Source organism: Lagenorhynchus albirostris, chromosome 10, assembly GCF_949774975.1.
Source record: "Lagenorhynchus albirostris chromosome 10, mLagAlb1.1, whole genome shotgun sequence".
Classification (NCBI taxonomy): Eukaryota; Metazoa; Chordata; class Mammalia; order Artiodactyla; family Delphinidae; genus Lagenorhynchus; species Lagenorhynchus albirostris.
The window spans coordinates 39,879,021-39,904,729 of record NC_083104.1 but is presented as its reverse complement, the minus strand read 5'-3'; the positions used below and the strand labels follow the sequence as shown (position 1 = coordinate 39,904,729).

The 25,709-nt window shown below is 47.5% G+C and overlaps 1 protein-coding gene across 9 annotated transcripts in view; it reads right to left on the bottom strand.

The window, feature by feature from the left end:
* Window positions 1-12,562: 12,562 nt before the first annotated feature.
* The window catches only part of CDC25A (cell division cycle 25A), a 33,836-nt gene continuing 20,689 nt past the window's right edge, over window positions 12,563-25,709 (bottom strand). For 5 of the 9 annotated variants that reach the window (XM_060162056.1, XM_060162058.1, XM_060162061.1 and 2 more), the window contains 5 exons: window positions 25,418-25,480; window positions 25,232-25,330; window positions 24,374-24,504; window positions 22,569-22,680; window positions 20,299-22,358 (listed from right to left, as the gene is read on the bottom strand). In XM_060162056.1, the coding sequence (XP_060018039.1) occupies window positions 22,218-22,358; window positions 22,569-22,680; window positions 24,374-24,504; window positions 25,232-25,330; window positions 25,418-25,480 (546 nt within the window). In that variant the 3' untranslated portion in view covers window positions 20,299-22,217. Of the gene's footprint in view, window positions 12,885-19,498; window positions 20,140-20,298; window positions 22,359-22,568; window positions 22,681-24,373; window positions 24,505-25,231; window positions 25,331-25,417; window positions 25,481-25,709 lie in introns of those variants that run through there. The other 4 variants (XM_060162064.1, XM_060162065.1, XR_009542823.1 and 1 more) reach the window with 3 other exon arrangements.

The following is a 25,709-nucleotide window of genomic DNA, read 5'->3' as shown; positions in this document are numbered from 1 at the left end:
TTACTTGACAAAGTAACAGCTTATCTTCCTGAACGTTCTCAGTGGTAGAGTTTGGATTCAGGCATTAAGCTCTCTTAACACTTTTTTTTTAAGTTATTGTAAAATATATGTAGTATAAAACTTACCATTTTAATAATTTTTAAGTGTACAGTTCAGTGGCATTAAGTACCCTCACATTCTTCTGCAACCCACACCACTATCCATCTCCAGAACTTTTTTTTTTCTTCTTATTTTTTTTTTTTGCGGTACGCGGGCGCCTCACTGTTGTGGCCTCTCCTGTTATGGAGCACAGGCTCCGGACGCGCAGGCTCAGCGGCCATGGCTCACGGGCCCAGCTGCTCCGCGGCATGTGGGATCTTCGCGGACAGGGCACGAACCCGCGTCCCCTGCATCGGCAGGCGGACTCTCAACCACTGCGCCACCAGGGAAGCCCAATCTCCAGAACTTTTTCATCATCCCATATTGGAATTCTCTACCCATTGAACACTAACTCCCCAGTCTCCCTGCCCCAGTCCCTGGTAACCATTGTTCTATCTTCTATCTATGAATTTGACTACTCTAGGTATAACATATAAGTAGAATCACACAGTATTTGTTTTTTATGGCTGGCTTATTTCAGTTAGCATAATGTCTTCAATGTTCATCCATGTTGTAGCATACATCAGAACCGCATTCTTTTTTTTTAATGTCTTTTTTTTTAACATCTTTATTGGAGTATAATTGCTAATGTCTTTTTTAAAAGAATTTATTTATTTATTTATTTGGCTGCACCAGGTCTTAGTTGCAGCACTTGGGATCTTCGGGTGAAGCATGCAGGATCTTTCAGTTGCGGCAAGTGGGATCTAGTTCCCCGACTAGGGATCAAACCCGAGCCCCCGGCAGTGGAAGCATGGAGTCCTAACCACTGGACCACCAGGGAAGTCTCAAATGCTTTTTGATAAAAATGATTGTGTTATGAGCATCCTTACTTTGAGCATAATGAGTGTTTCTTGATGCCTCAGCGTTGACATGCCGAATCCTTCTACCTCTGTCGGTGCCTGTTTCTCTCTACAATGAAAGGGCTCACTTGGGTCTTCTTTATAGCTATGACTGTGGCTTTTGCCTTCCTTGAAGTCTTGGGCCCTGACTCCATCTGTCCCTTGGGCAGGAGTGGGTGGACTGTGTGTTCTCTAGACAGAGAAGGGATATGACCTTGGTCAGCACATTTTCTTGGCCTGGAAAGCCCATTGTAAGGGGCGGGTAAGCACAGTATAATAAATATAAACAAGAATATTGTACTATCATTATAAATGAGATAAATATTGCTGTATCAGCAATCATATCACAATATCTAAATGTATCAAAGTAACACCTTGTATACCTTAAAATTATACAATGTTACACATCAAATTTATTCAACTAAAATTTTTTTTTAATAATAAAAATAAAAGGGTGCACAACGGCGATGAAGAGTGGCCCCCGCTTGCCGCAACTAGAGAAGGCCCACACACAGAAACGAAGACGCAACACAGCAAAAACAAACAAATTAATTAATAAACTCCTACCCCCAACATCTTCTTTAAAAAAAAAAGAAAAAAAAGAAAAGTCTGCTTCTGACACTTTCTGGAAGGAGACAGGATATAAAAAAAAAAAAGGGTGCACAAGTGAGTCAAAGGAGGTGAACTCAGGGAGTCTGAAGCCATAGGTAGGAACACACATCTGACTCTTGCATCATGACAGGCCACACCCCTCTCTGCTCAAGCAGGTTGGTGAAAACCACCTCCAGGCATTTCTCCTGGCACATATCACCCCAGAACCCAGCCAGAGATCAGCACTGATGTCAATGGGGAATCCCAGGCAATCGGCACTCATGCCCAAGACCCAGCCTGAAGAGAGGGACAAGGCAGCCTAGTCTGGCTCTTCAGGACACCCAGCTGAGGAAAACACTGCCTAGAGGCATGGTTAACAGTTTATGTATGGAAGGAAGCCCCTGCCCCAGAGAACTTCTCTGAGATCCCACAAGGGGATACAGCACCCACACTCTGTACCTGCCTGTCCCAGGCCTGAGACTCATGGGTGTGTTCAGCATCCTTCCTTAAAAGCATGGGAGATAAGTATGATGCTGTACATGCCAGCATCACCCTGTTTCTGGGCTCCAGTCCTGGCTCCTTCATAATGAGCTGTGAGGACTTTAGATGATGTACCAGAACCCAGCATACCCTTGGTAAGTGGAATCAAGGCTCATCATCATCATGTTTCAGCTCTATTGGAGGGGAGAGTAGGTTGACCATGAGAGGTTGTGGGTTTTGTCATCTACAGCATGTGAAAAACCAGAGAAGACCGAAGGAGAGGAACACAGTGAGCAGGAGCAGAGGGCTGTTTCCAGGCTGCCATGGACCTGGGGGGCAGGTCACACACTTACCAGTCCAGTCCCATTCTCAACAGTCAGAAGAAGCTCTTGCCCAGGTCAGTTGCTCAAGCTTGGGACTCACCTGCCCAGTTTAGACTGGAAAGTCACTGGAGAAGGCCCTGTTCAGCTAACGGGCAGGAAAAAGACACACAATTTGTTCCAAGATAGAACCTAAGGGGGCTGTGCTTCATGCGACTCCCCTGGCTCTTCCCTGGGTGCCGGTGATGTTGCTCACATCATTAGGAATGAAGCGCTGCACAAGTAATTTGGGGCCAAAGCACCTGGCTGTGAGCACTGGCTTTGTCACTCACCAGGGAGTGATCTTGGGCAAGTCAGTTAAGTTCCATAAACCCCAAGTTGCTCATCTATAAATCAAGCACAGTGTTAGTGAGAGGGTCAAGGGAAATAGATAACACATGAAAGTGCTTTGTAAATGATCAAACTCTACACAAATAATAGGTATTATTATTATTAAATAACTCCATGCCAGGATTCTGGATTCTGGTATTGGCCCTGCCTTTACCTAGAGTAAGTCCCTAACCTCTCTGCCCATTTAAATAGTTGGGCTAGGGACTTCCCTGGTGGCGCAGTGGTTAAGATTCTGCACTGCCAATGCAGGGAGCCTGGGTTCAATCCCTGGTCTAGAAACTAGATCCCACATGCATGCTGCAACTAAGAGTTCGCATGTCACAACTAAGGAGCCCTCCTACCGCAACTAAGACCCGGCGCATCCAAAAAAATAATTGGGCTAGAAGAGTTTCTCTATTCAATTCAGTCTAACAGTCAACAGGATCAGAGTAGGAAAGGCAGGAGTTGTGAACCTTGCGTGGGAGGGGCATGCAAAGGCAAACGGACAGCAGCAACCAGCACTGAAAGACCACAGGAAGAGACCTCACGTGGGGTAGCCTAAAGTATGGCATTGAGCCAAGCTTCTGGTAGTGCTGGGTTTAACCAGGGAGGCCTCAGCTCAACCTCAGTTTCCTGAGCAGCTCCAGGACAAAGCTGGCACCACTGTTTGGAAGGGCCACTCCATGCAGGACTGGTGTCTGCAGGCCAGGCAGACATGATGTCATCTGTGCATCTGGAAACCACAGACCAGCCCTCCCGGGTCTCCAGCGGCTCTCATGTTTTCTGGCCAGGATCCCCAAGTTCCGTTCTCTCTATATCCCCAACCCTTTGCATTCCAGGCTCCCAAGGAACTGAGCTAGGACCTCCTGGGCTTCCGTCCAAGCATCTAGTTCCAAATTCCCCCACCCCTTCGTCCCTTGGGAGTAAACAATATAACTTTAAACAAAGACTGCTGCCTCAGCCTTGAGGAAAATACTGGGCCAGTTTCAGTGCTCTGCTGACTGTTTATTTCTTCATACCCACACTTAGTGCCAAGATAGAACCTGAGGGGCTGTGTTTATTGAGTTTCTCCTGTCTCCGCCCTGGGCTTCCAGGTGCTGCGAAAGGTGCTCACATTCACAAGATCCACACAAGTGCAGCAGGTGTGTTTCAAGTCAGAAACTTGGTTGTTCGATCCCAGCTCTCTCCTTTCGTTGACTGGCAAGTCTGTCAGCCTCTCTGAACCTTAGTTTCTTTGTCTGCAAAATGGGGCCAATAATATTGATGTCACACGGTTGCTGTGAGGATGGTATCATTCCGGGCATGGCCGGTGGCTGCACACAGTGGGTGCTCAACATCAATGACCTTTCTGCTCTCCTCTCCCCCTTCCATTACACCATGGTTCTCTCTCCCCTGGAGGGGAGTTCAAGTTCCCATTTCTGGGCCTCACCACCACAGTATCTGATTCAGCAGTTCTGAGATTTGCATTGCTAACAAGCCCCCAGGGGCTGCTGCTCCAGTGGTCCAGAGGCTACTCTTGGAGAACCCTCATCTCCCTTGTGAGGAGGAGGTGGCACACAGGGGAGCTCCAGGATGGACTTGTCAAAAGTGAAAGACTTCAAGTATTTATTATATTATAATTGACATAACAAAAAATTCACCTATTTTAAGGTGTACGGCTTGATAAGCTTTAGTAACTTGACAGAATTGTGCAACCATCTCCACAATCCAGTTTTACAATATTCCCACCACTCCAAAAAGTTCTCTTGGGCCATCTGCGGTCAATCCGTGTCCACTCCAAGCTCCAGGCAACCACTGGTCTGCTTTCTGTCTCTAAGTTTTGTTTTTACAAGAAATTTCACATACATGGACTCATATAATTTGTGGTCTTTTGTGGCCAGCTTCTTCTGGTCAGCATAATTTATTTATTTATTTATTTTTTGCGGTACGCGGGCCTCTCACTGTTGTGGCCTCTCCCGTTGCGGAGCACAGGCTCTGGACGCGCAGGCTCAGCAGCCACAGCTCACGGGCCCAGCCGCTCCACGGCATGTGGGATCTTCCCAGACTGGGACACGAACCCGTGTCCCCTGCATCGGCAGGTGGACTCTCAACCACTGTGCCACCAGAGAAGCCCCAGCATAATGTTTTTGAAGTTCATCCATGTCGTAGCATGTGTCAGGAGTTCATTCCTCTTTACTGCTGAGTACTATTCCATTGTGTGGGTGCATCACAATTGGTTTGTCCACTCACCAACAATGGACACCTGAATTGTTTCCAGTTTTTGGTATTATGAATAATGTTGTTATGAACATTCACATACGTGCCCTTGCGTGGACATGTGTTTCCAAATGCTGTCTTTAAAGGTAAACCATAATTTACCAAGTCTCTCCTTCCTAGTCCTTGGAGCGTCTGCAGCCAATACTGTTAGCGACTAAGGGCTAATGGGAAGCCCAGGCTCTCCTGTCAGCAGCTAAGATCAAACTCAGACCCCTCCCCAGGCCCTGTCTCCCTGCAGCCTCACCTTACCCACTGGTCACGGCCCTCCCCCGCTCCATTACCCCAAATGTCATACCTTGATTTAGAGCTGGTGATTAAAGGATTTTGCCTTTCAGTTAAATTAAACTGCTCAAAGCAGCCAGCAGGGAAGAGAATGAAAACAGGATTGACCCAGATCTCTTAAAAGTCCTGGGGTTTCTCATCTCTCCTGAGCATCACTAGGCCTAGATGTCCCCATGGATACAGCACTGTCTGGTCCAAAAGTAGCATCCTCTGTATGTGCACAGCGGTCAGAGCAAACCGAGGACCCAGATACTGGCCTTCTACCCCAACGCCCCTGATTCTTGCTGCTGTTTGGCTCCCCTTGGTTTAGCTGACTTCATGTCTGACACACCTAGACTCTATTCCTTCTCCCCCAGGGACATCCCAGCCGCTGTACGGGAAAGTATTTTTCCTGCTCCACTTCCGAGTCCTTCCATCTGCCACACGATGGGGGCACCAAAGCTGTTATCCTGGACACACACACTGTCCCTTGCAAGGGCCCCAAAAGAATCAATTGAGCAAAGGCTGACTGCCTAAGACCCTTTGCCTGAGCCAGTTCCCCTCTCCCATTCCAATAAACCTCTCCCATGTCCAGGTAGTTTCCGGGCTCAAATCTTAAGCCATGCCATTTGGTAAAGGAGGTTCTGGCCTCAGAGCTCAAAGATCTGAGTTTGCATACCTGTGCGGACTTGTGGCAGCAGTGACCTCAGGCTCTTTACCACGAGGAAAGTGATGTTTTTCATCCCGCTGGCTCTATACCTACAACGAAGTTGATGTTTTTCATCCCGCCGGCCTCCGGGTGCAGATGAGATAACAGGAAGAGATTTGTTGGGTGCACCGCTCTGGAAACCCGTGGGGCACATGTAGGCCCCAGGTCAAAAGGATTCAGAGAGCAGGAAAGACTTCACTCCTGTCACCAGTGAGTGTAGAAACAAGGACCTTTTCAGAGAAATGGCCTCTCAGAAACTGCCATCCTTGACTTGCTCTCCAGATTTGCCAAGTCAAATGGTGGCCCTGACAGGAGTTAAAGAGGTGCATCAAAGTGGTGGATTATAGTTGTGTTTTTATCTAGTAATGAGAGATTGGGTGACTTAGGTTGGGAAATGTCTGTGCATATACTGCAGAAGGGATTATAATGAGTAGCTGAGAACAAAGGCCTGGAGTGTGAATCCTAGCCCTGCTACCTACTAGCTGTATGACCTTAGGCAAATTACTTAACATCTCTGGGCCTCAGTTTCCTCATCTATAAAATGGGAGTAGGGCTTCCCTGGTGGCGCAGTGGTTAAGAATCTGCCTGCCAATGCAGGGAACACGGGTTCAAGCCCCGATCTGGGAAGATCCCACATGCCGCAGAGCAAATAAGCCCATGCACCACAACTACTGAGCCTGTGCTCTAGAGCCCACGAGCCACAACTACTGAAGCCCATGTGCCACAACTACTGAAGGCTGCGTGCCTAGAGCCTGTGCTCTGCAATAAGAGAAGCCACCGCAATGAGAACCCCACACACCGCAACGAAGAGTAACCCCCGCTTGCCGTAACTAGAGAAAGCCCGCGCAGCAACAAAGACCCAATGCGGCCAAAAATAAATAAATTAATTAATTAATTTTTTTAAAAAGGGAGTAATCATCTTACAAGGTTACTGTGAAAATTAAGTGAGGGAATGTGTGTGAAATTCTCAGCTCATTAGCTGATAGTGTGTCAATTTTCTTGTTTATGTTTTATTTTTATTATTTTTATTTATTTATTTATTTTTGTACACGGGCCTCTCACTGTTGTGGCCTCTCCCGTTGCGGAGCACAAGCTCCGGACGCGCAGGCTCGGCGGCCATGGCTCACGGGCCCAGCCGCTCCGCGGCATGTGGGATCTTCCCGGACTGGGGCACGAACTCGTGTCCCCTGCATCAGCAGGTGGACTCTCAACCATTGCGCCACCAGGGAAGCCCCATATGTTTTATTTTTAATAAAGCATTTCCTGAGTGCCTCTTATCCATTCGGTCATCCATTTGTTTGTTCATTCATTTGTTCTTTCATTTGTTCTTTCATCTAGTCAACAGAAACCTTCAAGTGCCAACAGTGTGCCAGAATCTATGAAATGCACTGGAAGAAGAAAATAATACAGTGCTTGACCATTTTTAAAGCTCTTTTACATGCATTGCCTTGTTTTACCTTCCCACTACCTTCTGGATGACGTTAAGAGAACAGAGGCTCTGAGGATGTGGTGATTTGCCTAAGATACCAATTAAACAGTGGCACAACTTCCTCCAACTCATGTTTTCATTTCTTTTTTCCAATTACAAAAAATTTTTTTAAAATATTTATTTATTTATTTATTTACTTTGGCTGCGCCAGGTCTTCGTTGCGGCATGCATGTGGGATCGAGTTCCCTGACCGGGGATCGAACCCAGGCCCCCTGCATTGGGAGCTTGGAGTCTTACTCACTGGACCACAAGGGAAGCCCCCCAACTCATGTTTTCAGACATTCAATCCAGTTTACTTTATAGGACACCTCACTGCCAGAAGGACAGGGTCATTAATAAATGAGTAAGACGGGGCCTCTCCCTGCCAGTCTCCATAGTCTCTGCTCCCAGAACTCAGGACATCTCCCCTCATTGTAGTCTTTTCCCCGGGGCTCTATTAGAGTTGCTTGTTCTGATTTATCTCCGGACACCAGGAGTCTGCCCAGAACACAGTATGGCATCTGGATGATGCCTGTGTCCATCTGGGTTCTCAGCTGCCAACAATGGGGCAGGGCCCAGGGCCCAGGTGGTGCCGCAGCTGTAAAGATGCTGATAAAGCTTAGGTCTGGCTTCTACCTGAAGGAGTGGGACTCAGAGTGGGGGAGTCCACAGCACAGGAGAATGTTCAAAGGTTCTGGGAAGCCAAAGACAATCCACGTGTACTGTGCCCTGGCCTGAAACTGAATCTGGGTGGCTGGGGAGACCTATATATGTTTAGCCTAATTAAAGAGTAAGGAATCCTTCCAGCAGAGCCTCAGTGCCTCTACAGGGGCTTAGGGCCAGGATCCAAGACTTCTGATGGCCAAAGGTATTCAGACGGATTCCTGGCCAAGGAGGCCTCATGCTGCACAGCCTCCTGGCCTTGCCCCACCCACGTGCAGGGGCAGGATTCACTGGCATGTGGCCACTCCCAGGCGAGGTGGGAACCTCAATAATGAGAGGCCCGATGCAGCTCCTTCCTGGACACCAGCTTCGGGGCAGTCATCGAGTCTGACCCTGAGCATTCCACAAACTGCGTCCAGCTGAGCTATGGGCTCCAGGGGTGATCCCGTTCTCCATGCTCTGATACCCTATGATACCCTAAAAAGTACACAACTCCTCTACCCAGCTCAGTTTCTCTAAGGCCAACTCTGTTGAGAAGAGGGAGAGCCAGAGAAACACAAAGAGAATAAGAGAAATGGCAGCTAAGGTAAACATGAAATAAGCGCATGGAAAAGCCTTTGGGAGAGCAGAGGAAGAGCTGATTAATGCTGCCTGGGGGGCCTGAGAATGCTGGGGAGGAGGACCGAACCCAGTGAAAAGGATTGGCAAAGCAGGGGAAGGAAAGGTGTTTCACGCGAGGGAACAGAGTTCAGGAACACAGAGCTGTGAACAGGCAAATCACTGAGGCTCTCTGAGGATGCACAGGAGGCAGGAAGCAGGCAGGAAAGGCCAGCAGGGCAAACCGGAACGTGAGACCTTGCTGTGACCTTCAGACAGAGACCAAACTGCTTGGGAAGTGGAGGCATTTTGCATTTGAAAGGAAAATGAACATTTGGGCTGAGAAATAAAGCTGTGTATGGAGTGCCTCCTCTGTGCCCAGTGGCTTACAGGCATTTTCTCCACATCACGCAAGGTGCACGTTTTACAGGGGCAGACACGACAGAGCCATGGTTTTTCTACGGTATAAGCCCTGTCCAAGGAGGGGGCAGGGCAGAAGGGAACTTGGCAGAGCCATAGCAGCTCCTTGAGGGTGAGGACCCCCTTAAACGGAAGGAAGCAAGTTGGAGCTTATTAAAGAGTTCACTCTTCTGATCTTAAGACCTGAAACCTGGTCCGTACTCTGGGCCACCATAGTGCTGTCAAGGTCACCACACGCAACACCCTGAATGAGCCACCTGTCAAGAAACACCCACACCGAGGCTTCTCAGTGGCAGGGCCCACATGCCTGGTGCCTGGCAGGTGCTCAGTGATAGCTGTTGGATGAAGCTTTCTGTAAAGAATTCTTTTGGTTGACTCCTGGCTTTGGCCAACACCTCAGGAAGTAACTCCCAGTCTCTCTGGTTCACCAAAGTCATTCAGAAGAGGAAGGCCCCTCCACTTCCATGGGGCCGCCCAGCGTGGGAGTGCCGCCAGAGCCCCGCAGGCAGCTGAGTCAGGGTTGGGGGAAGACTTCCTGGGGTAGGAGAGGCCTAGGTGACCCCACGGAGGGGGGGCAGTAAGTGGAGAGGGCAGTGGGAGGTGGGCTCAGGAGTGAGGACGGGTCTGGTGAAGGAAGGAATGTCGGCGCCGCCCCACCTCTCAGGGCCGTGTTTTCCTGTGTGAACCTCAGCTTCTCCTGCCTCAGCAGCCTTCTCCAAGGTGTTGGATTTAAGGAGAGGGTGGAGGGAGGGAAGGAACCAGCTCTGCCTGAGCCGGGGTATGGACCAGGTCCTCTTGCTATGTGCCAGCCTCAGGTGTTATCTGTGGTGACTCACAGCCCTTCCAGGCCTGTTTACCCATCTACAAAATGCACTCCATTATGGGGTTTCCTGAAGACTCGGTGTTAGGTGATTTTTGTTGCTCTCTTGATTTTGTCTGTTGTTTTTGAGTTCTGTGGAGGATAAGAGATGAACTAACTGGACCCTCTGTGTTGGACTCACCACAGTCAGACCTGGCATTTTTGAGTACTTGCTGGAACTATTCTAAGTTCCTTATATGTATTGTCATTTCATTCTGAAACCACCCTGCTATTATCCGCATTTTGCAGATAATGAATGTGAGCTTTCCATCCACCCATTCCCTCACCCAGCACTGCTCATCAGGTGCCCAGTGGCCTGGGCTCCGGGTCAGCCCACACTTGTCAGCACACCCGGCCTCCCGAGACAGCCGGATGTCTGGGCAGGACTTGCAGCTCTTAGTTAGACCTGTCGCCACACCCTGTTTCAGCCCCCAATGGCCTCCTTCCCTACCTGCCTGGGTAGCTCGGCAGCTGCCAAGGCTTGTCATGCTTCCCCCCCCCAACCCAGTTGTTTGGGTGCCGGCAAATGCCAGGCAGGTGAGGAGCCCCAGCTTCCACCAGCCCAGCTGCCCTCGCCTTCCAGGTGCAGGGTAGGTGTGGGGCAGGGAGTAGGGGAGAGACAGGGTGTCTCCCAGGCTCAGAATTGCTGAGACGGAACCTCAACTGAATCACAGCATTAACTCATCTAGAACTGGGGCTCAGGAAAACAAAACACCTGTGCGTGTACAGGGAGAGACCTGGCATCCTTGTAACATGAGTGGCCAGGAGGTGTCCTCCGCCCAGGTGCAGGCGCAATTTACTTCCCTCTTCAAACTTAAATCAAGTGGTCCCAACTTCTCCCTTTCTTCAGAACCATTTGTTTAGGACCCATCACGAGCCCAGGAAAGAGAAGGAAAGTGGGGCTTCCTGCATAAATTAGTAAATTAAGTCTCACAGGAATTCAGCAATGTTGCAATCACCCAGAGGTGGCTTCTGGGCTCAAGAAGCTGAAGCCCAGATCCAGAACTGATGGTCTTAGGAAGGGGGCTTGGACGTAGTAGGAGAAAGTCAGGAAAAAGTCTTGGACTTGGAACCTGAAGCACAAACGTCTACTCCCACCTCTGCTGTTTGGTGGCCAAGTAAGTGAAAGTGACTCACCCATCGATGAGCACGAGTGTCTGCATCCCTGAAATGGAGGCAACCCCACCTCATGAGAATCTAGCGAGAATAGCCACACAGGAGAGAAACCAGCATCCACAAAACCAGTCCTCAGGAACCCAGCTCCATGGAAGAAGGGCTCTGTGGGTAAATAGGTTTGTAAAATGCTCTCTCCTCTCCTGAAATGTGTGCCGCAGGTGAAGGATTCGGAGAAGCCCTGCAATAAGGAAAGCAGGTGGAAATTGTTTAACACAGCGTTTCCCAAACTTGGCCCAGGAAAGTGTTCTGTGGGGTGGTGCTGTGAGTGCCCTGAACGCAAACATTAGGTGGCTGTGGTGTTTGGAAAACGGCAAGTAGCCCACTTTCGTGGGGGAGAGCATTCAACCAAGAGAAGGATGACAGCAACGTGGAAACCAGGTAGGCCTTCAACACGCTCCTACACAGTGGGTGGAAGTGGACATGGACATGGCTGCGTTGAAGACAGTTTGACTACACTGATTAAAATGTCAAAGTCTCTACCGCTTGATCTGGTAATTCCACCTCTAGGAAATTATCTTGCATAAGTACTTGCACTTAATTATATGTACAAGAATGTTCACTGAAGCATCACATGTAAATATAAAAAGAAAAAAAAGAAGTAAACAATCTAGACATCCAGCCCTAGGGGAGCATTTGAGTGATGACTGTGTGCATATGGCAGCCTGGGCTGCTACCACGGATAAAGCGTGGCTGCGCACTCTGACATGCAAGACCTCCTAGATATGCACTTCAGCAGAAAAATAACTTTGTTTTCCTCTCTCTCTCTATGTATATACACATAGATATAATATATGTCTGGCTTTTTATATTTATGAATAACACTTCAGTGGACATTCTTTTACATATAGCCCATGTAAGTATTTATATAGGATAAATTCCTAGAAGTGAAATTGCCATATCAAAAAAAAATTGATATATATATATATATAGAGAGAGAGAGAGAGAGACAGACAGACAGACAGAGATACAGACATATAGATATGGATGCATGTATGCATCCATATATCTACACATATTTATTTGTGTAATATATATATAGACACATGTAATATATATGTAAACACACATATACACATATGCAAATGTGTATATATACATATATTTATACAAAGATATATGTGTGTATGTGTATCTAAATAGAAATGACACATCCATATCCATATGTACCACATATCATATATTATAAATACATAGAAAAGTGTCCAGAAAGGGACATGACAAAGTTAACAGGGGCTTTCTCTTCAGAGGGATGTGGGATTAGGAAGAAGGGTGGGAAGGACAATGAGACTTATCAGCATTTCCATGCTGTTTTTATTTTTTACAGTGAACATGCATTACTTTTGAAATTTTGAGAAATATGTCTTTTATTATTTATTTATTTTTAAAACATTATTTAATTTATTTATTTTTGGCTGCATTGGGTCTTCATTGCTGCACGAGGGCTTCCTCTTGTTGCGGTGAGCGGGGGCTACTCTTCATTGCAGTGCGTGGGCTTCTCAATGCGGTGGCTTCTCTTGTTGTGGAGCAAGGGCTCTAGGTGTGCAAACTTCAGTAGTTGTGGCATGCGGGCTCAGTAGTCATGGCTTGTGGGCTCTAGAGCGCAGGCTCAGTAGTTGTGGCGCACAGGCTTAGCTGCTCTGCGGCATGTGGGATCTTCCCGGACCAGGGCTCGGACCTGTGTCCCCTGTACTGGCAGGCGGATTCTTAACCACTACGCCACCAGGGAAGTCCAGATGTCCTTTAATTGGTAGAAAAAAACACTAAAACAAGGCTCAGGAGGATGGCTTTTCTTTTGTAGTCAACTCAAAGCCTTTGTTTTTTGTAACCTGAAGCCATGGGTGTTTGTTATGAATATAAGCACTGAATGACTGTTGGATCCCCAGATTCACTGCTTTTGGTTTCAAAATAAAAACACTTTTTTTTGCTTGTTTGTATTTGAAAAATACTGAAGATTGCAATAATGTATAACACACCACTTAAAAAATATCTTGAAAGAAAGATGTCAGAGCTACCTTGGTTAACCTGACCAGTCTTCTCTCTGGAAATAACCCTAGTAATAATCTCCAGTGAATAGGGTGGTGCAGATTCTGCAGTGGATTTTGAATGGAAGTATTATGATGCTGTGGGGCACCCTCAGAGTCAGTTTGTCTGTTTTTCATTCATAGTCCCCGGTCTCTGGAGCACACAGCCTAGAGGGGGCATGTGAGCCAGCAATGCCCACCTACCCTGTTCCCACACTCCCATCTATATGTTTATTATTGTGCTTTTCCTCGGCCCCTGTTACATTACTGACCTTCTGGGATCCTTTCCCATGCTTTTGAAGTGTATCCTTTAGAAGTTCACCTAGTTCAGTTCTCTTGGTGGGGAACTCGTTTCTTTTGTTTATCTGTGATTCTCTTTGTTTTACTCTCATTCTTGCAAGCTGGTTTTGCCAGTTACACCATTCTAACTTGACTTTCAACGCGTTGTGCACGGCCTCCCAGAGTCTTAAGTCTCCCATTGTTGCTGGTGAGGAGCTGCTGTGTTGTCCCTGTGTTAAGGGCTCTAGTCTTTGATTCAGTGTGTGCTTAAGATCCTTTGTCTTTGGTATTCTGCCCACATTACATGCCCAGCAGCAGATTTCTTCTTATTTACTCTGCTTAGGATTCAAGGGGTTTTCTTGATTTTGTAGATGCCAATTTTTCATCAGGCACTCTTTCTTTAAAAATTAACTTTCCTCCATTTTCTCTATTCTTTCCTCTGGGACTCAAATTTGATGTAGAGAGACCTTTCCATTATGTTTTATTTCTTCTCTCTTTCCACCTCTTTCCTACTCTCCTGATCAGTGTATGATAAATACTGTTTTACAGTTACATTCTAAATAATTTCCTAGCACATTTCTCCAGTGCATTATCTTTTCAATTGGGTCTAATCTGTAACTTAACCTATCAACTGAGTTTTAAATTTCAATAATTATATTACTCATTTTTACAAGAATAAATGAATTCTCTGGAAAAAGAAGGGCATTCCCCAGAGGTGTCAGCAAAGGTGAGAACATGAGTGCAAGAATGGGAGAGGAGTCCTGGGTTGGAGGGATGGGGGTGCTAACCAAGCCCATTCTTTATTGATAAGACCTCTGAAGTCCAGAGAGTCACACAGGGGTCACACAGCTAGCTAAGGGCAGAGCCAGGATTTGAACATAGGCCTTCTTTCTTTCTTTCTTTCTTTGGCTGCATCAGGTCTTGGTTGCGGCATGCGGGATCTTCGTTGTGGCATTGGGGATCTTTCGTTGCAGCACGCAGGCTTCTCTTTAGTTGTGAGCTTCTCTCTAGCTACCACGCGCGGGCTCTAGAGCACACGGGGTCAGTAGTTGCGGCACCCAGGCTTAGTTGCATGTGGGATCTTAGTTCCCCCACCAGGGATCGAACTTGCGTCCCCTGCATTGGAAGGCGGATTCTTAACCACTGGACCACCAGAGAAGTCCCCGCCTTCTTATTTCTTATTTCGTTGTGGAGCACAGGCTCCGGACGCGCAGGCTCAGCGGCCATGGCTCACGGGCCTACCCGCTTCGCGGAATGTGGGATCCTCCCGGACCGGGGCACGAACCCGTGTCCCCTGCATCGGCAGGTGGACTCTACCACTGCGCCACCAGGGAAGCCCCTCCTCCTCTTTTTGTTTCCCTTTTTGGTGCCCCTGCTTTGTGGTACATGAAGCACACGCTCAAACTAGGCTACTGGGAACTGCAGCCTGAAAAAGAAGCCACAGCTTTGCCTGCACTGGGGCAGGCAGGATGTCCTTGAATGCAGCTGTAAGGCAGGTCGCGGTGCGGGGCTCCCGCGGACTCCCCCAACTCCTCCCAGTTGCTGATTCCGGGAAGAGAGGCTGGAAGGCAGATGCTTGAGGAGGCTAACCTTGGGGCACCGTCGCCACCTGGTGGCGTACTCCGGTTCTTGCAGTGGTCGCGCCTGCAAGCTCCTCGAGGCGAAAGGAGAGAACAAAGAAAATCTGGGCGGAGGGGCCAGGGTGGGCTATTTGACTTTGCCCGAAGACCTGACCCGCTTTGTCCATCACTGGAAGGTGATGCGCCCCCCGGAAGGGCTGAGCTCCGTCCTGAGAGTGTGCAAACAGGGAGCCCTAGACTGGGCTTTACACTACTTCCAGGCATCATCACTTGGAAATCAGACAGGCCAAAGTCTTAAGATATTAGAATCATCGAGGAGGTAATCCCCACTCCCACCCCTGCCGCCAGGTCACAGTCACAAGGGGCTGAGAACTGCCCGAGATCACTCAGCTCCGGCTGCTCCTCCGCCCCGCCCCAGTGTGGGCAGCCTTTTTTCATCAAGGTCTCAGAGACATTCCGGCCACAGGCAGCAGAGTTTACCTTATCTCTGTGATCCTCCCTAGGGCACTTGGCCTGCAGCTCCACGCCTTCTCCTTCCCCCTCTCCCAGAGATCTGACCTCCCTCCCGCCTCCAGCTCCCCTTCCCTCGGGTCCCCTCCCCCACTGGGACCTCTCTCCACCTGTCCCTTCAACTGCCATTTGCATGCCTGGGACAAGTTGCTGTCACCAGCCTGGATATTTCTCCAGAGCAATTCCCTCACGTTCATCCCCTGACCACCCAGGAATCTGGACAGTCCACTGTCCAAACCAGCCCTGTCCACATAGGAGGAGCTCAGCACTGCTGTCCCCTCCTCCTAAAATGTTTTCTTTTGAAATATCATACTTACAGAAAAGCTGCAAGAATAGTACAAAGAACTCCCCTACCCACTTTACCAAGTCATTTATTTTTTAACATTTGCCTCATTTGCTTTCTCCTCTCTCTGTTGTCTCTGTTACACACACACACACACACACACACACACACATTTTTTTTTTATGAAACCATTTGGAAGTAGGTTACATCATAGTCCTTAACCTTAACCTCAGTGTGTTATTTCCTGAAAATAAGGATATCCTTCTATAATTATCAAATTCAGGAAATTTAACATCAAGACAATATTTTAACCTAATCAATAGTCTATATTTCCACTTGGTCAGTTGTCCCCAAATGTCCTATCTAGCACTTTTTGTTTGGTCCCAGATCCCATCCAGGATCACATATTTCATTTACTTGTCATGTCTCTTGAGTCTCCTTAATCTGAACAGTTCCTTAGCCTCTTGGTTGTGTATGACACTGACATGTGTGAAGAATCTAGGCTGGTAATTTTATATAGTTCCTCAGTACAGATACTTCCTTTCATCCTGCATTTTTTTGCTCTAAGTGTCAAGGGTCTACCCAGTTCCTCAGGTTAGGAACCTAGGTCCCTCCCTCCCTCCCTCCCGCCCAGCCCTCATCAGGTCCTCATGCCCACTGCCCTTCTCTTCAATGCCCTCATCATTCCTCACCAACCAGCTATCCTCCACCCTGCCATCAGCGACTGTACTGCTTCACACAAGCTGGCTGTTTAAAGTGTGGTCCAAGGACCTGCAGCAACAGGAGCTTGTTAGAAATGCAGAATCTCAGGTCCCAGCCCTACAGAATCAGAACCTGCATTTTTAAAAAATTTTATTTTATTTATTTTTGGCTGCGTTGGGTCTTCGTTGCTGTGTGCAGGCTTTCTCTAATTGCGGAGAGCGGGGTCTACCCTTCGTTGCAGTGCGAGGGCTTCTCATCGTGGTGGCTTCTCTTGTTGCGGAGCACGAGCTCTAGGCACGCAAGCTTCAGTAGTTGCGGCACGTTGGCTCTAGAGCACAGGCTCAGTAGTTGTGGCGCACGGGCTTAGTTGCTCCGCGGCATGTGGGATCTTCCCGGACCAGGGCTTGAACCCGTGTCCCCGGCATTGGCAGGCGGATTCTTAACCACTGTGCCACCAGGGAAGTCCAGAACCTACATTTTAACATGTTCCCCAAGTGTTTCTTCTGCTAAGTCTGAGAAGTCCTGCTCTCAGAGATCCCTGAAGCAGACCCCTCAGCTCCATATTGAAGGAGTGTCCCTCTCTACCACCCCTGACCCCCAAACTTCATTCTTACCTCACCTACGTTCATGAGGGTATGCTGTCACCTTTGTACCATTTAGTCCTTCTTCTAGGAATGCCCTCTCTCTCCTGAGACTTCTACTCGAGATTAGGCTTAATGGTCACTTCTGTGGTGTGCTTCCTGCCACTCCTCCTGGGCGCCATTTCCTTTGAACCTGCCTCTTATCCTAGCTTCAGTTACATGCAAGTGTTACTCCCAAGGGCTCCTGATCTTTAAGGAGTTCCTCCTCCCATTAGTTGGTGAGCTCCTTGAGGGAAAACCTGCATCTCACACACCTCCTTATCTACAGTGCCTAGAACAATTCGAATGTCTGTTGAATGGGCACGTAAAAAACCAGCTCTTCTTCCACAGAGGTACTTCTTCCCAGTAGATCCTGAAGTGGGTACTGGGGTATCCAAAGGGCCATCCAAGTACCTGAGCCACAGAATGTTGGGACAGGGGTGGCCACAGGGAAACATCTACTTCAAATGCCCTTTGTGATCCATGAGAAAAGGCCCCAGAGAAGGAGAAGTGGCTTACTTGCAGTTTCGTCCCCTGGAGTGGTTGGCCCAGAGAGTCACTATTGACCCATGTTTTGACCTTCCTGGAGCAAACTGCCCTCATGTGGTTTAGTGTGAGAAGCAGAGTAGTAAAAACCAGAGTTGCAGATGAATGCGCACAAAATGCAGAGACTTATGTAGAAGTTTTAAACATGAAAAACTATTCTGTATCTTCTTGCTTAGGAAACAGTCATGCCAGTGAAGGATAATGGTTACCTTGAGGAGGATGCAGGAAGACTGGAGGGTTTATAACCAAGCTGGGGTAGGCAGGGGGCTTCAGCCATGCTGTTTACTCTTAAGCTGTGTGCGGAATATGAGTGTTGAATTTTTTTATACAACCTTATGTCCTTTAAAAATTCTGATCTGAACCAAGGGATCATGCCTTGCACACAGTTGTCCTCAAATTTTTTAATGAGTTTTCTTGCTGACGGTTTTCAGTTAACCAGCCCTCAACCTTGTGGGTGCCCATTAATTTTTTTTTTTTTTTTAATAGTAAATGTAAACTTTCTGCATGGCAGGCTTCCAGCTCTAACAAGCAAGGTTCAGAGGGCAGGGTGCATTCTGGAAAACAGAATACCACTCTGTTATTGGAGCTTAAGATGAACACAAATAAGGCTGGGGTTATATCTTAGCACATGGGCTAGAGTTCAGGTTTCATTTTATAGGCAAAGAAACACTAAATTCTCAAGGAAGAATGGTTTGAATGAATTATTCATTTTAGCAAGGTGACTGTGGCAACAACAGGGCAGAGAGGAGACCAGCTAGCTTTGGCAATAATCCAGAAGTATTACCTGCTCAAAATAAATTTATTTTATTTATTTTTGGCCATACCGTGCAGCTTGCAGGATCTTAGTTCTCCAACCAGGGATCGTACCTCTGCCCCCTGCAGTGGAAATGCAGAGTCCTAATCACTGGACCACCAGGGAATTCCCTCAAAGTAAATTTAAAAAGCAAAATGGGGTGAGGTGAAGAAGAGAAACAAGACTTGCTCTGAGTAGATGTTGAAGCTGTGTGATGCGCAGAAAAGGGGCTTCTTATTCTACTTTTATGTTTGAAATTCCTCATGATTAAAAAAGGTAGTGGGGCTTCCCTGGTGGCGCAGTGGTTGAGAGTCCGCCTGCCGATGCAGGGGACACGGGTTCGTGCCCCGGTCTGGGAAGATCCCACATGCCACGGAGCAGCTGGGCCCATGAGCCGTGGCCGCTGAGCCTGCGCGTCCGGAGCCTGTGCTCCGCAACGGGAGAGGCCACAACAGTGAGAGGCCCGCGTACGGCAAAAAAAAAAAAAAGGGTACTGATCTTGTAGAAGTCCTAAATATACACTGACGTGACAAATGAAAAAACCCTAATTACAAGAAAGGATAGTTGGTTTTGGTATAAAGTTTTTCATAAATGAATTAGAAAAGTACTGTATCACCTCAAATATACAATACAGAAATAGCCCATGATACAGAAATAGATGTTGAAGAGTTTAAATAACAATTCATTCTGAAAGATTGAGAAAAAGCAGCATATCTAAATTAACATTTATATGCTTTTAAATGTGTACAAATAATATATTTATAGCTATAGTAGATATTTAGCTGTTTCCGCCATGAACTTAGTTTGTGGTCTAACTAATCAAAACTTTCGAATCTTCTCATTAGGAATATGGAGTCTTGTCTTTGGGAAGGTACTGTAATATGGGATGGGTTAAACAGAGTACAGCCATGTGATTTTATATGCAGTTGAAAATCACCTCTATATATTGTACATAACTCTCTTTATATACGTACATGTATATATACCTAAATATATATACTGTTTAAAAAAATGGTGTGACAAAAGTTGAATGGAGAGTAGGGTGGCTGTGCTTAGACATGCAGTGTCTCTTTGGAAGGGTTAATAAACCATCTGGGAGAGGAAGTGGGGAGATGAAGGAGATAGTGCTCTCCCCTCCTAATCTTTATGAGCACGTTAACAGTAACACTCACTGGAGGTTGGTATCACAGGGGACTTCCTTTCTTCACACATTGTCTCATAATTTTTTTTTAAAGGCTGGAATAATGCCTCTACTATAGAGGCAAATCAGAAGGGGACTATGTCTAAATAAAGCTTGAGGGAATTCCCTGGTGTCCAGTGGTTAGGAATTCGCACTTTCACTGCTGAGGGCCTGTGTTCCATCCCTGGTCGGGAAACTAAGATCGCACAAGCCACGTGGTACAGCCCACCACCAAAAGAGAACACATATTACTTGCTATCTCGGCACCACTCTATTTTGTAATACACTTTTGTTCCAGCTGGTATCCATTCTGGCAATAGCCCCCAGTATTACAGGTCCAAGTTTCTCTGGTTGCATGTGGGCCCGTGACTCACCATCTGCCTGATTTCCTTCTGCAGTATCCTCTCTGGCTCCTTCAGAACACAACTGAAACTCCTATCTCCTTTACAGTGGTCCCTCCTTTGGTATGTTGCTCAATCCTATGAATTAATACATCTTGTAAGAGAATGTCAGAGGTTCAGGCAGGCTTTTCATTCCCCTATTGCATCTTGTAAATCAACCTGAATCACAAGTTTGTTTTTGGACTCAGAGTAATAACGGAAGATCATCTGGCCATCCCTGACGCCAGGCCACATGACAGCTCCTTGGCCTCTTAAGGAAATGTCACTGCCCCAGCCTCTGGTTTTAGTCAAGTGTGGTCCCAGAACTTTTAAAGGGACTCACAATTCCCTTTAAATACATTATGAAGTAGGCAGAGAGCATGGGTTCAAGATTGTTTTTATTTTCAGAGCCTGCAACAGTTGGTTACCAGTGTTACTAAGCTGGTACATTCTGAAGGCCATCCCACCTCCCTTTTCAGGCATTCAACCAACAGAATCCCTACAAACAAGATTACAGACTAATTAAGATGTGTCTCAATGTGTGTGGGGGAAGAGGCCTTCTCCCTCTGCTCCCCTCCTCCCCACATACTTTTTCTAACAAGATTGTTTTATAGTCAAATGCAACTCAAACCCATAACACAGCAAGCAGTCATCTCCAGTATCACTGATTCTCTCCCTGCCTGCAGAACAGGAAGCCAGGGCAAGAGGGGAGACTGAATCTGCTATATAAGAAAAACTTCGCTATACCCCAATGGAGCAAAGATGGTGAGGAAGCCAGCGCCTAAGGGTGGGGATGAGCAGGAACCAAACAGGCCTGTCTAGAATCAATCAACTCAGCCCCAGCTCCTTGGGAGGTGTTCCTTTGAGACCCCTACTTCTGTGGGATGAGATGAGGGGCAACGGGTGATGATCCATCTCTCCCTGTCCCTCAAATTAAAACATGATAAACTCAAAGTTTTACCTGCAAAATCCACCACGCCGCCTCCTGAGAAACACATTCTATAGTCATCTCTGCCAGCACCCACTCCCTTCTAATGCCCAGGGCTTCCAGCCCCTCTCCCCAACCTTGGGTGGCCCAGCCAACACTGATTTGATACTCCTTGACTCATAGAATGACTATTTTTAAAAAATTAAAATAGAAGCAATCAAAGAGTATCAGAGTAATAGAAGAAAGACACTCAATATATACTCCCTTCTCTTATCTGGCAGAGCCCCCCATCCCTGCCCGCCTACACTGGGATACCTGCTCTACCATGTTCCAACACTGACCTGGGGGTGGCCCAATGGAAGCTGCCTCAAGTGCTTTCCTGACCGTGACTCCTAGACAAGCAACATCACAGCGAGCAGGGTCACCCCAGTAGATCTCAGGGGCCTTCGAGGTAGGTCTGGGAGGTTTAGCTTATGTCCTGTAGCCAAGCCTGAGTCTGGGGCCTGCTCCCACCAGTATCTCAGTCCTTGGCTGTATATTAATAGCAGCAGCCCCAGTACTGCAGCACCTCCTGGGGGTGACAGAGTGCCTAGTTCTCTGTCCCACAACTCATGTCCTTCTTCCCCCTCCCTTTTTCTTTTTTTTTAAAAATTAAAGGCAGAGGTAGTCCCTGGGATGATAAAACCCCACCTAGGATGGCAGTATTGTAACTTAAAGCAGTTAAATAAAAGTCTCCAGGAGTTGATTACAAAAAAAGAAAGAAAAGAAAGTGACTGATGAAGTTGAATAAATTAATGATATGGGTTATCCCACAAAGACCTTTCCTTTGCAGGCCGTCTTTGGTATTTGGCCAGCAGCATTTGTGAGTCTTCTCTCCACTCGGACTCTCCTACCCCTCCCCCCTCAGGAGAGAAGGCCATTGCCCAACGAGGCCCAGGCGGCTCATCCAGCTGTGGGGGATGAGGAGTCAGAACATCTTGACTTGGTGCTTGGAACTGTGCTGTGACACGTGACAGCCTTGGCAGACCGTCCTGTTGCAGAAGGAGGACAACTTACAGGGACAGAAGAGCCAGCAGGATGCTCTGGGCTCCAACCCTGGGAGAGTGGGAGGTAGGTTTAAGACATGGAAGCCTCAGGCCTTCTCTCCAAATGTCACATGGCTGGCCCCTTTGCTCCAGTTTCTCTGTAGCAAAGAGGGGAGGGGGGTAGGGAGGGAGGCTCAGGCTGTTGCTGTCTGGCACTGAGACCCTCAGAGCTTCTTCAGACGGCTATACATCTCTCTCTTGCTCTTTTCCCCGGCCCAGGTCCGGCTCTTGGTGCGGAACTTCTTCAGGTCTTCTTTAAAGTCCTCATGGTGCATGGGCCGGTAACTGGGGGGCTCGCAGTGAGACTGGCGGGAAGACAGGACGAAGTCAGGGCACACCTGCTTCATAAGCACACTCCTGCGTCCTCCCTGCCGGGGGCTGCAAGGCTCTGCTCAGCAGGTTCTAGGGCCCTTCTGTGTGCGGGGCAAATCCCCAGACCCCTGGCAAGAAACACCCATGACCACCAGACATCTGGGTGCAGGGGCGGCCCCCGCCCTCCAGAGAGTCCATCTTACCTGGCATTTCAGGAAGAACTCCTTATATCCGCCCTTCAGGACATATAGCTCCGGGTAATGGAGTTTGGGGTACTCGTTACCAAGCCGATCTCTCTCTCTCACATATCGGCACCTATAAAGGGGAAGGAAAGCCAAAGCATGGTTAGCTCTACACAGTGAAAGCAGTGTTCCTTACACACATCTCCCCAACTTTACCTTCATTCTTGGAAACAATCAGTGTTGACTTGTGATTTCCTGGCCACCTGTTATCTTCAGGAATAGTGTTCAGAGCCAGTGCCACTGCCTCGTATTGGCAGGTAGATGGTCTCTTCCCAAATTTTCAAGTTAAACAGCCCTAGCAACTGATCTCTGCCCAGCATCTTCCCTGCCACCACCAGCACCTAATCTTCGGTGACAGCTTCCCAGCCAGCTTCCCTCTGCATTCTCCACCCTCCACGACCAGTGTCTCTCCCTTACTTCCTTCTGAGCTTTGCTCCTGTCTCAGGGCACCTACTTGCATCCTGTACTAAAATGGACTATTGTGTAGTGTACTGTATACTCCTGTAGTTATGTGTGTGCAAATGCAGCAAAATATCACCAGTCGATGAAATCAGGGGAAGCATGCACTCTTTCTGAGCGTGAAATGGTTCCAAATAAAAAGGTGGCACAAGAACTTGAACCCAGTCCCATGAGAAAAGTCTCTCTTGGAACCTCCTAGTGAAGCTGCACTGCTCCCTGCCACCTCTGTCCCTGTTTGCTCAGCATTTGTCACAACCATCTTCCGTCTCTCCACTGGGACCTCCCCTGCGGCAGGTCAGTCCTGTTTGCTCACTGCTGTAACTTCATTGCCTCAATAGCCCCTGACACGTCCAGGCTGGCAGTCCTTTCTGAAGGGAACTAGCACAGATGGGCAGCTGTTTGGCCCTCCCCCTAGCTTTTTAATACCACCACTCACTTCTGACCACATTTTCAGAACCAGTCCTGTCACCATTAGTGAGAGTGTGGAAAGATGTTGTTAGAGCATCAGAGTATTATTTTAAATCTGAAGTGATGTTATTTTATTGTAATTATACTTTCATTTATTTTGGTATAAAACTTATCTTTGTAGTAAATTATAACAGGGCCTTAGTCACCAAAGCCCTAACAGAAGTTCTTATTAATAAGGGGTGGGGATGGGGGGGCAGGGGCATTTCTTTTAAACTCTAACGTGGCAATAACTTGAAGGTAACATAATCCACTCCTTTGCAAACGTGGATTTGACAAGTGTTCAAGAGCATCACATCAAGTTTTGCAGAGAGGATATGACACTCTTCTGGCATTTGCATAAGGAGCAACCACACTGTACCTGAAGGATGTCACCTGAGAACAGTAGCCCCATAGGTAGAAATAAGGACAGTGGGGGAAACTGGAAGAGCCAGAGTTTAATTCAATATAAAGGAAGGCTGGACAGTAGGCCATGCCCAGCAGTAGCCAGGACTAACTCAGGAGTGAGGGTGATGAAGCAGAGGCCAGATCCTCGGGGGATGTTGCACAGGGAACACCTGTGTCACAGGCTGGACTGGGGAAGCCAGAAAGCCCTCCACGACGACTACTGTGAAACTGTTAGGGCAGCCTATAAACTACACTCCAGGAAGCTGTTCATGAAATCAACTGACTGCAAAACAGGTAAGGATTTGAGAGAATACCTGTTACACGTGAATTGATACTTTTACAAAACTAGGTATTTTCACACCATGTGTGTAGGCTAAGGCATGGAAATGACATTCGATGTGCAACAGGCGGTCCCACAAAAGCACCATGGGGGCCATGCCCTGGAGCCCACTCACATGCGAGGGCCTCGCTCAGAAGAAAACTCGCAGTGGAACACCACGATGACACGCTTGCCATCCGTAGGTACGATGGGCTTCTTGAGTAAGAAGTCTTCAACCTCCTCTTCCATGTGCAAGTTCACTGCACCCTGTGAAGGCACCAAGAGACTCATGTTTCACACTCGCAGTAATGATTCTTCGAGACTGGTCTTCAAATGGGCACCTCAAATTCTGTTATGACTGTGTGCACTGTATGAGTGGTATTTGTGAATGCCCGGGACTTTCACGGCCACGACAGTGGCAAACACTAACACTGTATTTAAAGTACCTCCTTACCGTATTTCAACACTATATTATTGGTTAAAAGATTAAAAGGGCACAACCAATTACTTTCTTCCTGGGAAAGTATGTTCCAACACCCAACTAACCAGGCAACTATAAATGTAAGAGGTATCATTAGGCTTGGCACAGACTGGGACATGTTGCCAGAGACTGGCTTCTCCTCATGGCTTCATGTCCAGGCATGGCTTAAAAGTCAGTGGGTACCATTTAGAAATGTCCCTGATGGTGATGGTGATGGTGATGGTGATGGTGATGGTGATGGTGATGGTGTGAGGGACAGAACAGGAAGCAGTTGCCGTACAGTGTGGTAGAGATTAGTGCAGACCAGGGAACATTCTTTCAGTGCACCAGGAGTCAAATGCCTTTCACGCCCACTGCTTCTTTTTACAATTCTTATAACCAGCATGTGAGCATTATAATGAGCAGCCAGGTGTCACCTCCGCCTTTAAAAAAAAAAATCACAGATGCTGTCCAGGGCTCCTGCTATGCCTCCCACAACAGCAGGGCTCGCCCACAAGCCTCAGGAATCCATACCTTGATGTGGCCTCCCTCATATTCATATGGGTATCGGCAGTCAATGATAACAAACTCTTTAATGAGGTTGGCAAACTTGCCACTCAAAACAGACGCTATCTGTGGAGAGAGAGCCAAGGAGAATCAACTCTGGCTGCCAGGAACACGTAGATTCCATGTGTGGCAGGTTCCAAAAGGATGACTTACAATTTCTGGAGAGATGTATTTTAAATCCTGATGCTTTCCAGCAACTGTATGAAAGAGGTAACACTTAAAAAAAAAGAGAGAGAAAGAGAGAGAGAGAGAAATACTTAGCAAATCCAAAAGCTTAAAAATGCAACATTTTTATATTGCTTGCCTTCCTGGTAAGAGTCAGCTTGAAAAAAAAACAAACAAACATTAATCTAATAGAATATGTTGGTTACTTGTCTAGCCACTTCATTAATATCCTGACATTGAATTTTCACACAGACTTATAAGGCACATTATCCCCATTCCC